The sequence below is a fragment of the Eptatretus burgeri genome, chromosome 11, assembly GCF_056783735.1.
Source record: "Eptatretus burgeri isolate ZD-2024b chromosome 11, Ebu_testis_v1, whole genome shotgun sequence".
Taxonomy (NCBI): domain Eukaryota; kingdom Metazoa; phylum Chordata; class Myxini; order Myxiniformes; family Myxinidae; genus Eptatretus; species Eptatretus burgeri.
The window spans coordinates 43157330-43172187 of NC_140971.1; the positions used below are offsets into that span (position 1 = coordinate 43157330).

At 42.3% G+C, this 14858-nt stretch overlaps 1 protein-coding gene across 4 annotated transcripts in view; it reads right to left on the bottom strand.

Moving 5' to 3' along the window:
* UNC13B (unc-13 homolog B) overlaps window positions 1-14858 on the bottom strand; it is a 353113-nt gene that overhangs the window by 32491 nt on the left and 305764 nt on the right. For all 4 annotated transcript variants that reach the window (XM_085846260.1, XM_085846261.1, XM_085846259.1 and 1 more), the window contains 5 exons: window positions 13529-13614; window positions 10377-10503; window positions 7870-7966; window positions 1138-1281; window positions 916-993 (listed from right to left, as the gene is read on the bottom strand). In XM_085846260.1, coding sequence (XP_085702386.1) covers window positions 916-993; window positions 1138-1281; window positions 7870-7966; window positions 10377-10503; window positions 13529-13614 — 532 coding nt within the window. The remainder of the gene's footprint in view (window positions 1-915; window positions 994-1137; window positions 1282-7869; window positions 7967-10376; window positions 10504-13528; window positions 13615-14858) is intronic.

Below are 14858 nucleotides of genomic sequence, written 5' to 3' on the forward strand. Positions count from 1 at the left end.
GAGAGAGAGAGAGAGAGAGAGAGAGAGAGAGAGAGAGAGAGAGAGAGAGAGAATAGGTTGAAGGATCAAGGCAGGAGGAAAAGTAGTAAACCACGATTGAGATGGGAAGATTGTGTGAGGAGGGATAGCAATAGGTGGGGGTTGTTGGAGAGTGGAGAGCGTTGGGTGAGGACAGCAAGAAGTGGAGGATATCGTGGTCGAGGCAAGGCTGAAGATTGGTACGATTGGACCTCACCCCTTATAAAGGGCAGAGACTGAGAAGAGAAGATCCATGCTTGTTCCCGAGAGTGTTTGTCGACACCGAACTATGGTTTGAGTTCTGCTACAGGGTCTACGGGCTCAACTAGCATACCCAACTAGCCTTAGGCACCGCTCATCAAAGTGTTCCAAGTTCGTCATAACATTTTATGATGCATCCAACCATAAGTTAATACATTTTTTAAAACTTTGAACGTGCATTACATCCAAGTTAAAAAGGATGAATCCTGCTTTTTATAATTTTACAGTCTTTTTACCCCTGTGCATATCTGTGCATATCTACCTGTTGCTGTCAAGAGCAATACTATTGTTATCTCAACTTTTTACAAAGGAGGTTTGTCAGTGTGATGGGTTTCCTTCTAGTTCATGTGTAATTTAATTAATGATAATGAATGATGATGATGATGATGATGATGATTAGATATGTTAACCCTTACTTCACACGAACCATTTCTGACATATTTTACATGAATATATATATATATATATATATATATATATATATATATATATATATATATATATATATATATATATATATATATATATATATATATATATATATATATATAGATAGAGTATCCTGATGAGGCTTCACATTGTTAAATGCTCCATCTTGTTCTATAGTACGACATGCAGACTGTGTGCACATATTACCACTCGTTCCTTTGAGCAGTACAACTGGAAGATCTTGGAGACTATTTCAGCATACTGAAGTAAAACCTTGGAAATGGTCTGAAAAAAACCCCCCCCATAAAACATCAGTGTGTGACAGCGTTGCCTTTGTTTGCACTAACTCAGCTTGCCCATCACAAACAGCACTTGGACTTTACTCTGCAGTTTCTCCGGTGGATGCCCACTTTATATTAGCGGCCACACCTTTGCAAAACGCCTCATGTAATGGCCCACGATGCTTGGGTCAGGACACTCCAGCTTTCGGATTATCTCAAAGCTCTGGTTGAGTTGGGTGAACACGTCCACGACCGAACAAGAGAACAGCGCATGTTCAGACGTCTGGAGAAACTGCAGGAGAGAAAAAAACAAGCAGATTGCTACACAGCTTGCCTCTGGCATGGTGGCTTCATCATCAGAATAACTGCCAGGGGGATGGCTCAATTTGAACCCCAAACCCTGCCGTGCCACGAACTTGACCAAACAGTTATTATAATAATAATAATAATAATAATAATAATAATCATAAAACCATTCCTTTCGTGCCGTAGAGGTGCATAGGGCTGCCAAGGCAGTTTCATTGGAAAGGAGTACAGTCCTGGACGGGTCGGCACTCCGACGCATGTTACCCTAAATGATTATTACCCCATCCATCCATCCTTTGGGACCATATTCTGTGCAGAGCGTTGGTGCTGCCTAAGCAGTCTCCTTGGCTATTGGACACAATCCTGGACGGGTCACCACTCCGACAGTATACCAGCATGCTGGCACTCATTTTGTCAACCTCGGAAGGATGACAGGCAGAGTCAACCCCACCTGCTATTAATTCAACAGCTGAGTGGGATTTGAACTCAGGATATTCAGATCCCAAGCCCACCACCTTAATCATTAAGCCAACACCAGGCATATTATTACCCCGGTACACTGGTACTCATTTCGCCGACCTCAGAAGGATGACGGGTGAAGTCAACCCCACCTAGTGTTAATTTAACGGCAGGGTGGCTCGAACTCAGAACCCTAAGGTCTCAAGCCAGCTGCCTTAACAACTAAGCCAACACCAGGCTATCAACCAAGCAGTTAGCCACATTGGAATAAAAAAATACTCAGTTCGGTGATAATGACAGGATTCATACAAGGAGAGATTTCATAAAGCTGAACACTCACAGATGGAAATGCAGTACCAAAGAAAAAGGTTACCAAAACATGCATGCAAGAAAAAGAGGGAGAGAAGGATAACTCGATTGGTAGCATTCTCATTATGGATCTGTCGAATCTAGATTCATCCCTTCTGGGGGTGAACTCGACTAAATACTGCCTTCTGGTGCAGTGCAAGCAGGGGGTGCTGCATTGCAAGGAATGGTGTTTTAGATGGAGATAAGAAAAGGCAAGCATGCTGGCGGACATCATCTTGATGAACAGGAATCGGTCTTGAAACCACAGACTAGTCACTTGGCAAACTGCAATTTATTTCATTGTCAATTTCACAATCGGTTTTGGGTCGAGTATCGGCTGAGCAGTTTTATCACAAGACTTCTTATTTTTCCTCCTCGGTGAAAAACATTTTCCATCTTCGTACAATTTCAACAATATCCATTCAAGGTGAATCGAAGGGTAAGCATAACTTTCAGGTGGGCGATTACATGCTGGGCTGGTCCATCACGGCCATTTGATGTCAAAACACCTTTTTTCCAGAATCTTAATTCTTCTCAAATGATGACTTTGCGTAAACAACTTCAAGTAACCATTCAAAATTGCTGGAGTTTATTGTAGTTTTTAAAAACCAAGTTATACAAAAATTTACGTAGTTATTAGGTCAAGCAAGCAACACAATAAAAAAAAACATTATTTTACCCAAACTGCATCTTCAGTTGAAATTTTCTTTAAAAAAAAAATTAATAAATATATTTTTTAAACATTTCATCAATGGTCGATACGTTGGATTGGATGAGCAAATACACACCATTGGAAACAGAATAGAAACCAGGTCAAACAAAACAAAAAAGACATCATGCAAACAAATGTTAAACATTTTTGTCCTTGCAGAGCTCGTTTGATCACGATGACGCAACCAGAGCAGCTGCAAGCACAGTGATCCTTCCTTAGAGGCACTGCATCATATGGGCAAACAAAGCGAACAATCGTATACCGGCAATGGAATTCGTGCCACTGAGACGGTCACAGAAGTGATTTCATGAAAATTGTATTTTGTCCAATGAAGCAGAGAAAATTAAACAAATAATAAAAAGTAATTATGCATTATGAGTTTAGGTGCAGAACAGACAAATATTCTGAATGTTAATATAATATTTGGTTTTCTGCATCTTCCTGGTGCCAAGCAATGCTGAAAAAGAGCAAAATTGAAAAAGAGCAAAAAAAAAAAACCCACGGGGATGAAAAAAAAAAAGGGTCGAATTTGAGGTCATTTCCATTTACAGTTTCCGAACAAGTCCTGCTTGCCTCTTATAAAACAAGTGTACTTCGTCCCCTTGTTGCAATCTTCACCATACATAATGCTTATTCCTCAGTACTTTTGGATGCATATCATCTTACCCCGGTCCTGGAGCTTGAGTACATCCGCCACTGAGGGTGGATGGAGGCTATATTTTCCAAAAATCTAAGATTCGCAAGTACAGGGTGATTATTTCAAATTTGAGAACCATAAGTAATTCCCATACACGAAAAACTATATCTGTTCGTAAGCTAATATTTTGCGTAAATGTAGACTTAATGCTAAAAAAAAAAATGAAACCACATGGTCCTGAGAGTTATCAGGTATCACATGATTTATCACGTGACCCAGCAGGTGACATTTCATGATTTTCACTCAGTCACGCCATGGCAGTCACTGTGGAAGAACGTGTGTTCCTCTTCGAACATTACATCAAGAATCTATCCTGTCAAATGTCAGGGAATGTCAAATTGTATTTAAAAGTCACTTTGGTGATCATACGAAAACCTGTAAAATCAGGTGTATGGAAACTGGTGAAGCAGTTCAGAGAAACAGGCTGCATGAAAGTTAAAAAGCACATGCACCAGTCAAGTGTTACACCAGAGAAAGTGAGGCCGTTAGGTTCTCCAGATGTATTTTTGTGGGGATATTTGAAGGACATGGTGTACGTTACAAATCCACGCACTATTGATGAATTAAAAGCAATAATCAGTGACACGATTGGCAATATTCCCCAAGAAATGCTCCACTCTTTGTCGGAGAGCATGCTGCGAAGAATGAATTTGTGTCTGCATCATGGTGGTGGACACTTTCAGCACTTCATTTAAGGTAATCAATTGTGTGGATCGTGTCACGTCTTTCTGTACAACACGAGGCTACATTTCCGCAAAATAATACATTCCTCACCGATATAGTTTTCAGTGTATGGGAATTATTTATGGTTCTCAAATAAAAAGAACAAAATCACCCTGTATATTGGTTGGTCTTGGTCTGAGATTCTGTCTCTGTCTGTCTGTCACCTACAGGTCACAATTTTAAACCAATCTTCATGAAACTGTTGGAAATGGTAGAGTTGGTCATAAGCAAGCCTATCAATTTTGAAGTCAAAAGGTCAACATAGGGCAAAGGTCAACTGAGGATAAATTGAGGAGATGGAAGACAGAAAGACCACCGACCTGCCTGCGGTGAGAGAGTGTGAGAAGCCCAAAGACTCAGCCTCACCGTGGGAGATACCAATGATCCTAAATGCCAAGGTTTCCACAGCGTGAAGCTGAGGAAGGTGAGGCAGGAGCACCAGCAGAAGTGGAGAGCAGTACTCCATCAGGCTGTGGACGAAAGCTTTGTATATGGTGAGGAGCTCAGGTGTGCCGAGGAAGGACTTTGCACGACGGAGGATTCCCAGTCGGCCACTGGCTTTGGAGGCCAGCTTGTAAATGAGACCCAAAAGCTTGAACGAAAGGACTTCAAGAGGATTGTTGAGAAAGTAGATTGTGTGTGGGGGGGGGGGGTTGCAGATGGTCCTTTCGGAGAGACATCATGAGTGTCGTTAAAATAAAAATTTATTCGATTTTGGTGAAAATCGGGATACAGATCCAGATACTAGAATTTTTGAATTACGAGTCTTCACCATTGAGAGATGGGGACAAAATCGATATAGAGCACATTATCTCCAAAAAAAATTATGCACAGATTATGACAAAACTTAATGGATGAGTTGGGTGGGTGACAAAAACAAGGCCATTTGATTTTGGTTGAGGTCCAAGTAAAGATACGGTCTATCGGTGGGAATCAAACATAAACTGTTCATCCTGGCGGAGGTATGAGCTCCACTGAGTGCTGTTCTAGTTTAAAAAGTCATTACATTTACATCATATGTAATCACAGCCATGGACAACGGTCCCATCGGATGAGTCCCGAGTCGCATCCTTGATCAGCAATCTGACAGTCACCCTGCCTCACATGTCTTCTCGAAGGCAATATTTCTTTCTCCCCCATTTTATTTGCTTTGATTTCCTTTTCCAAAGAAAATGTTATTTAGTGTATATGATGAAATTTCCGATGAATAGAAAATGTTTTGATCGAGTCACAGGTTTAAATGCTTGAGTCTCAAAGTTGGAGTCCCAGTACTGTTGCACGTCTCAAGTCAAGTGGTTAAAATAAAGAAAAGACTTAAATACTAGAAGCCCATTAGAAAGGTGGTTTAAATGCTCATATTGTGGCAATTAAACTCATATTGTGGTTTAATTGCTCAAAGCAAATGTACATAAAAATAGCATTATTTAAACAATGACAAGGCATTTGCTTCCTGGAACAGACCTCAAATCCTCATTTACACTTTACAAGATTACCTTTGGTGGTGAGAGAATAGAAATGCACAAATCTTGCGCTATTTGAACCAACTGTGATTTGTGAATTTGATGAGTCAGAAAACCAGTAACCACCTCTTCACTGCTGACAAGGTTCCAAAAGGTAGTTTTGAATCAAAGAAAAACAACTCGTTCTCACCTGTTACAACACAGCTGTTTGAGGAGGGTTTCATTGACTAAACCTGTGGGTATTCTTCGTGATCCAATGCGAGATGGATTTTGGAACTATGGCCAAATAGTCACGACAGCAGTTAGACCTCCATCGATTCTTGTGTCCCAATAAGTATTGACAAATAATCGGCAGATACAAGACTTGGATGAATAAGGTGTCGAGTGATAGTATAAAATAACTGCTTGGGGAGGGCAAAAGAGATGTTGGTGACCTTATGTGGGTGTATGGAGATAGATAAGCCATTACACCGGAGAGGGATGTGAGAGGGGGAAAGGGAATTGGAAAAAACAAATTTTCAATCTATATAATAATAAGCTTGCTTGTCCGTCCATCCATGCGTAACGCTCCTTTCCACCGATTGGTTGGACAGCTGGTCTGATTCCAACTGCAATTGTACCTTGAAAAATCATATAGCCACCATGTTGATGATATGCAAAGCCAAAGACCTCTTCAGAGCTGTAATATTCACAAACGCCAGGCCCTCCCTTCAAGTTTTCCCTTCAGTAGAAAACAACCAAAGTGGCTGTTAAAAGGATCATAAAATATCGAAAGGACAGAACCAACAGGCATCATGGGCCTTGTGAAGGCCACAGGAGTGAGAGGCTTCAGGACTCTGGTGTCCACCTCTGGAGCAGTCCAATTTGAATCTATCTGAGCAATATAACCACAATGTATTATATATCTGCACATAGCCAGTGGGCATGTCTTTGCATTAAACTCGGGTTATTTTGTTTTTCATTTTTTTTTTGGAACGATCGAGGCAGTGGTATGTTGCCGAAATACCCCCAAAATAACTATGTGGCATTCACTTGAGCAAGGGCTTTTGCCATGGTGGTTCTGTGGGTCCTTGCTCTTATTTCCGATTGTTTTCTCTCAAGCAACTCGATTAGGGACCATAAAACCCACGTCATTATGAAAGTCTTTGTCCAAAGAGTTCCAGGAATCTCGTGAGATTGTAAAAGAAAACATCCATCATCTTTTACTTTTAATGATGTGTATATATGCATCAGGAAGAACAAAATTGGTTTAAGATTGTTTATTAGCACGATTACACTGCTCAATCACTTGAGAGATGCTATTCCACGGCCTTTCCGCATGTCGAGCTCGATTGTGAGTTGGACAGGCGACTATGATGAGCCATGACACGTAGGAGCCATGCTGTTACTGTTTCAATTGCGGTTTCTGTGAAATTGGTGATAGTATGATAGGGGAGGGGAAAGAGTAAAATATTCTGCTGTTTTGATGGGGGATTGAAATATGTAATGATCAATATGGGAATGCCCTTTTGCTTTTATGAGTGGGAGGAGGGGAGAGGCGGACAGAGAATTGGGGTTGGGGGGGGTTGTGGACTTTCAGTGGGAGTTGGGGAGGATGTGGAGGGGGTTTCAAGGTTTGGAGTGGCTAGGGGACTTGGGGTTGGGAGGCAGAGGTTGAGGTTGAGGACTTGCGAGGCAGAGGTTGAGGTTGAGGACTTGGGGTTGGGAGGCAGATGTTGAGGTTGAGGACTTGGGGTTGGGAGGCAGAGGTTGAGGTTGAGGACTTGGGGTTGGGAGGCAGATGTTGAGGTTGAGGACTTGGGGTTGGGAGGCAGAGGTTGAGGTTGAGGACTTGGGGTTGGGAGGCAGAGGTTGAGGTTGAGGACTTGGGGTTGGGAGGCAGAGGTTGAGGTTGAGGACTTGGGGTTGAAAGGTAGAGGTTGAGGACTTGGGGTTGGGAGGCAGAGGTTGAGGACTTGGGGTTGGGAGGCAGAGGTTGAGGACTTGGGGTTGGGAGGCAGAGGTTGAGTACTTGGGGTTTGGAAGGTGGGGGTGGGAGAGTGGGAGGGAGTTGAGGACTTGAAGTCACATTTTACATTACATGGATGTTCTGCTGGTCCCTGCAAGTTCCATTCTAATGTATCAATGAGTACAAAGATGACATGATAAAAGCATGTTCATCAACAATGTACCTACCCCATCTTTCTTGTCCCTCTCCAGTGCGCCATGCAGAAACTCAAGTGACACCTCCTCATTCTCCTCAAGCCACTGCAGCACGAATGGTTCAAACCACCTGCACGTGAATTTGTCAAGGAGACATGTCACGGTAACAACAACGTAGAGTAACACAGAGTTATGAAGAAAGCAAGTTGGAGAATTAAAGCTGAGCACTCAAGCGTGAGCAACACCTTTTCTTTTTTTGTGCATAGTCATGATTTACCTGACTCAGCACCCAAAAATCAGCATGTCACTATTTCTGATAAATTGCCATATGGTGCAGCATTCCACAAAAGCTGTTGGTCAACGACTTGGCTTGCACATTGGGGATAATCTAGAATAAATATGCAAACTGTCAGAATTTATTCTTCCTCTACCCCCGGCCCTTCCCTTGCTGTCATGTCATGTCATCTCCTTGCCTCTATTTCCTTTGCTGCACTACCCCCACCTCGTGGCTTCCCTCATTTATCCATGCTATTGACTTTGATCAAGTCACAACACATACACAACTACCTAGGAACTTCAGAAATGCTTTTTTGAAATTTCTTGCAAAGTGTGACTACCCCACCAACACCCCCCCCCCCCAGTTCAAAACTATAACAGAGGGATAAGCATTCTCCCAGGGAAGTGGTAAATCGAGGATCAAATGGCATGTGTCAGCACTGGAGATGCTCAATGGTAGATAAGAACAGAAGAAGTAAAACAGCAGACAGTGGAACTGGAGCATGTGTGTACTCCAAAAGATAGAGCAAAATGTTCTTGTTTGCCATCAACTGAACACATCTGATGGGGATTCAATAAATAATTCAATCAGTAGGTTACAATGCTGACGAGACAGCGAGACAGAGAGACAGAGAGACAGAGAGACAGAGAGACAGAGAGACAGAGAGACAGAGAGACAGAGAGACAGAGAGACAGAGAGACAGAGAGACAGAGAGACAGAGAGACAGAGAGACAGAGAGACAGAGAGACAGACAGAGAGAGAGAGACAGAGAGAGAGAGAGAGAGACAGAGAGACAGAGAGAGAGAGAGAGAGAGACAGAGAGACAGAGAGACAGAGAGACAGAGAGACAGAGAGACAGAGAGACAGAGAGACAGAGAGACAGAGAGACAGAGAGACAGAGAGACAGAGAGACAGAGAGACAGAGAGACAGAGAGACAGAGAGGCAGAGAGAGAGAGAGAGAGAGAGAGAGAGAGAGAGAGAGAGAGAGAGAGAGAGAGAGAGAGAGAGAGAGAGAGAGAGAGAGAGAGAGAGAGAGAGAGAGAGAGAGAGAGACAGAGAGAGAGAGAGAGAGAGAGAGAGAGAGAGTGTGAGACAGACAGTGAGAGAGAGAGAGAGAGAGTGTGAGAGTGTGAGAGTGTGAGAGTGTGAGAGTGTGAGAGTGTGAGAGTGTGAGAGTGTGAGAGTGTGAGAGTGTGAGAGTGTGAGAGTGTGAGAGTGTGAGAGTGTGAGAGTGTGAGAGTGTGAGAGTGTGAGAGTGTGAGAGTGTGAGAGTGTGAGTGTGAGAGTGTGAGAGTGTGAGAGTGTGAGAGTGTGAGAGTGTGAGAGTGTGAGAGTGTGAGAGTGTGAGAGTGTGAGAGTGTGAGAGTGTGAGAGTGTGAGAGTGTGAGAGTGTGAGAGTGTGAGAGTGTGAGAGTGTGAGAGTGTGAGAGTGAGAGATAGAGAGAGAGAGAGGGAGAGCGAGTGGGAGAGAGCGAGAGCGTGAGAGAGAGAGAGAGAGAGAGAGAGAGAGAGAGAGAGAGAGAGAGAGAGAGAGAGAGAGAGAGAGAGAGAGAGAGAATGTGTGTGAGAGTGTGAGAGTGTGAGAGTGTGAGAGTGTGAGAGTGTGAGAGTGTGCGAGTGTGAGAGAGAGAGACCAGCAGCAGGGTTGAAAAATAAAATAGAGGGAGACTTGGACAAATAACAGGATGTGGGGAGGAAAGAGGGGTAGGGGAGGGGTGGACAAAATGGATACGGAAGCAAACTCTCAGGAAGGAAAAACTGGAAATTTGGAATGTGGTGGTCTTGGGGGTGGGAGGTAACGGGGGTAGAAAAATTCTGGATGGGGGATGATCTGAGATGGTGTTGAACAACTGTCTTGAAGACCGTGAGGGGAGAATGAGATTAAGGAGAATGTGGAAGTTTGTTCCACAGGTGGGGGAAAAAAAAACAAGTAAATTGCACATGTGTAGACTTCCATCACTGTTTTGTGTAATTTATAATATACAATTAAAACTATAAGGAAGTGACATAGCTGTGTATGTGCAGCCTTTGTGGTTTGGCTATCCTCATCATTTGGTTGTGTTCGTCATGAGTGCAATTAAAGTTTCGTCTGATGAAAATTACACCTCGAGTATCGATTGGACAAGTGGAAGGTGAAAACCTCAACCGAAACTGGAGCAAGAAGGAAACACTCATAAATATGATCATGTACCGCAATGTAAATAGAGAAACCACAACGAAAACAACACGATGTATTCACATCAATGGAGAACAAAAACGTACGCAGGATAATCTGGCACCCCTCCATCAAATGCAGGCAGGCCTCGCACATACTCGTTGTGTAGCCATTTCACCTTAAAGTGCAGGTTCATATAGTCCGCACTTTTGCACAGTCGATGTTTGTCATGCTCTGAGAAAGCAAAGGACAGTGGGTAAAATGACTGCAACTCCAGCACAGTTCTTTATAACATCACAACGTTAAAGTTACATCATGCACAAAAAAAACATTAAAATATTGCATTGACTTGGTATAAAAGCACTTTGATTGGTCATGAATACTCATTAATTGGCATGGATAGACAATAACTGGTATATTCAAAATTGGGACAGTTGGGGTTATAAATTGTAAAATAAGAAATAGGTGCATTTGATCACAAGTGATGAGACCAGTCTGGCAGCTGAAGTGGTCTGTAGCATTAGGATTGTTATGCATGTGCTACTTGTGAATGTCCGCAGCTGTGGAGGACCCCGGATAGGGCTTGAAACTAAAAAGGGCTTATCTTGGTAGCTTTTCTTGGTTGCTTTACGTGGCTTTCTTCAGTGAGAAGAGCATGAGAGGAGTCAATTTATTTATAATCCGAGCCACCTGGGGAAATTGACGAGGTGAGAGCTGATTGGTTATTCCTTCCAATAATGGGTGAGAGATGTGATTGGGTCTTGTTATTTATATGTTTTTTGCTATTGGCATTGCAAGTCATTCATACTTGGGAGCCTTGGTGGTGCGCATTTGTTTCTATCGAAGCTGTCGCTGATGACTCACGAAGTAGTGAAACTAGTCTGGTGGCTAAGGGGGATTGTGTAGCATTGGGATTCTTGTGTATGTGCTACTTTTGAATGTCTGCAGCTGTGGAGGAACCCAGATATGGTTTGAAACAGCAAAGCGCTTACCTTGTGTAGCTGTTCTTGGTTGCTTTATGCAGCCTTCTTTGGCTGGAAGAGCATGGGGATGAATTTATTGAAATCCTATCCACCTGGGATAATTGATTAGGTGAAAGCTGATTGGTAATGATTTCTAATTACGGGTGATAGATGTGACTGGGTCTTGTTATACATTCATATATATATATATATATATATATATATATATATATATATATATATATATATATATATATATATATATATATTTTTTTTTTTTTTTTATGGTTGTGGGGGTAGATGTAAGAATTTACAAGGAAATGAGATACAGGTGGAGGCCATTTAGCCCATTATTCCTGCATGAACACCATACTTATTTTTCAACACAAGAACCAAAGAAGAAAATGCCAATTATTATTATATTATTATTATTATTATTATTTTATAAAAATCGATTTAAAGCTTTTGTGGTTTCTGTGTTTTTGTTTTTCCCCCTTCTTCCCCTCAGGGGAGGGGGCATGGGCTTTGTTAAAAACATACATCAACCACACAACACCGTTTGTCTCGTTAAGGGGTGCTGTGTGGTTGATGTGTGTTTTTAACCAGGCCCATGCCCCCTCCCCTGAGGGGAAGAAGGGGGAAAAAATGTATAAATACATATACAAAAACTACAAAAACTTAAAATAGATGAAAAAATGTATATAATAATTAATAGGAAGTTTATCATTGTGTAGAGTTGCTTTGTCTGTGGACAAGTAGAAGCATCGCGATGGAACTAAGTTTGGGAATCTGTGAGCTTAAATGTTACTTGTCACCACATGAGGGGTGGTACGGTGTTAATTAGCATAGGGAGTAAACACAAGTCCTCCAGTATGTGATTGCCTTCTGTGATTTTCCCCATGTTTTTTATATTGCCAGCCAGGTAGTAAAGCTGGGAAAGGCATCCCTGAAATAACAAACAAGAGAAGCCCTGCCTTCCCGGGCTTGGGGGTGAGCAGGCCATGCCCCGGAGGCAGAGGATAGAGCGGAGAAGGAGAGGGGAGTGATCAAAGGCGCAGGAGAGGCTGGCGCATTGCACGAGGGGATTGTCGAAGGCTCCCGTCTAATTCGGCAGAAAAAACGCACGCACGCGCGCACGCGCGCACGCACGCACGCACGCACGCACGCACGCACGCACGCACGCACGCACGCACGCACACACACACACACACACACACACACACACACACACACACACACACACACACACACACACACACACACACACACACACACGAGGTCGGTGTGAGGACTGTACAAGGGAGGTGGCACCTTTGGATGAGAAAGGCTGAGACATTTGGTGCCTTCATGTGTGAAAAGCTGCTTGCAGATTGCCTAGCGCATGTCTGCCTGGCTACGAGTGACGGCGCCATTTTTCCTGTGTGTGCATCTTGACAATCGTGTCCATCTGTCTGATTGTCCGATCAACATGTCCGCCTCCTCTTAATAAGAAACCGCTCAGCCGTCCCGGGAGGTTGTCGGTGTTAACCTCCTGGCTACCACAAATTTGGGTCGGGGGGGTTAACTTGGGGCCGCCACCTCTGCGACATTTGCTATCACGTAGTAGGATTCGAACCCCAGCACCTCCGCGATATATATATATATATATATATATATATATATATATATATATATATATATATATATATATATATATATATATATATATATATATGTATATACATATTATCACATTTTGTAATGGGAAATTAATCCAGGGAGAAGGTTATTTAAGTTACACTATACTAGTACTTCTAGAAGGAACATTGTGAGCCCTTAAATGGCAAGTAAAGCCTTGCAAATCAAGAGCCAACCTAAGCCAAACCAGGTAGCAACAGAGTATATTACATCTGTAAGAGGTAGTGATCCAACAGAGAAAACCCCAGACCCCTATTCTTTGAATTGGCTTCAATGAGAGAGTTCAATTTAATGCTACCTTCTGACAGTACAAAGATAAACATATCAGTTGGTGTTCGAGTGCCATAATGAAAGGAATGTCAAGTTCAATGCATTAAGTTATGCACATGTTAAAAGGTCAGACAAAGTCAAAAGACACTCGAAACCAAACAGCACAAGTTTTGCATCTACAGCTGTGGATCCCCTTTTCTTGTGGTGCACTGTGCAGTCACAAAGAAAACCAAGACAGAACCTGTAAGGTGTGCACTAAAGCAGGGGCATTGTATCACATAATACAATGCCTTTAATGAAACGTAGAAGCACTACGAACAATCAGACCAGTCACAAAACACTGCATTTACCTTCCAGAGCATACTTCATGTCTTGTGAAAAGGCATTCCACATCACCTCGGCACTAATCTTGCCGACATTGAGCTCTTGCGGAAACCTGCAAGCAGACACGGCTTTCAATATGCAAAAAAATAAAAAAAACAAATATCGCAAACATCGATTGTGTTCAACATCACTAAAGTCCATTTCTTTATTCCATGAAACCTGATGAAAATGAGCTGAAACATAAGATGAGTATATCATACACAGTCAGTGATATCAAAATCCAGCAACGTCTTTCAGTATGGGTAAATATAGGGAGCATTCCGAAGTAATGAAAGTAATTGTAGAATAAAAGAATCACAAACTCATTTCAAGGCCCCAAATTCTCTGCAAAAAGGTTACAAAAAAAAAACAAACTTTATTTTTGTCCAGATAATAAATATAGACTCTGTTTTGGATTAAAAAAAACACAAAAACAAACAGATACTGTGAAAATCAGAATGTTTTTTTTTTTTTAACTACTTCACCATATATGATCATGCATGACATCGGTGCCTTCATCATTAGTACTGAAAGAAATGAAAGTTAAATTTCAGCAGAAATCGTTGAATTCTCCGATCACTGTGAAAGTATTATGAGAGATAAAATGCCACGATCTCACGCATACCGACTGTGAACAATTATATATCATTTCCGTTTGCATACGTAATATGTAGATGGCTCACATTTACACTCGGGCCAACCATTATGTCATCATGCCAACACAATCCTTCGGTTGGTGGTTGTTGGTAACGAGGAATCAGATCCATCTTGGGTCAAACTTATAATGCTCTACTTACAAAAAGCCTCTGAGAATGTGCTCAAGAATGTTCAGTTGCCCACAAAACCTCATCATTGCTCAAAAGCAACAAACAGTACCCCAAAAATGAGAGACTATGAACAATGTAAGGTCACAGAAACAGTCATTCAGTCAGAAACAGAAACACTCATTTGACCATACATCCTCTGCTTTCCCAACAATAGATGGAGGTCCTCAATGCCAGACATGAGATCAGAGCAATCTCCCTAGACATACTGAGTGCTTTCAATATGGTCTGGCACCCAGCCCTACTCACCAAACTCTCTTCCTGTAGTATCCAAGGCAATCTCCACTGATGGCTCACAGATTTCCTCTCCTGTCACAGTCAATGTGCGGCCCTTTATGGAATTCTCTCATCCCTTCTTCCTGTCCAGGCTGGAATTCCTCAAGGTAACGTTCTGGGACCTGTGCCTTTTCTGGATTTCATCAATGATGTCTCCAACTCTGGAAAATTCTCCTTATCTCTTTGCTGATGACTCCACCCTCTGCCATAACCATCT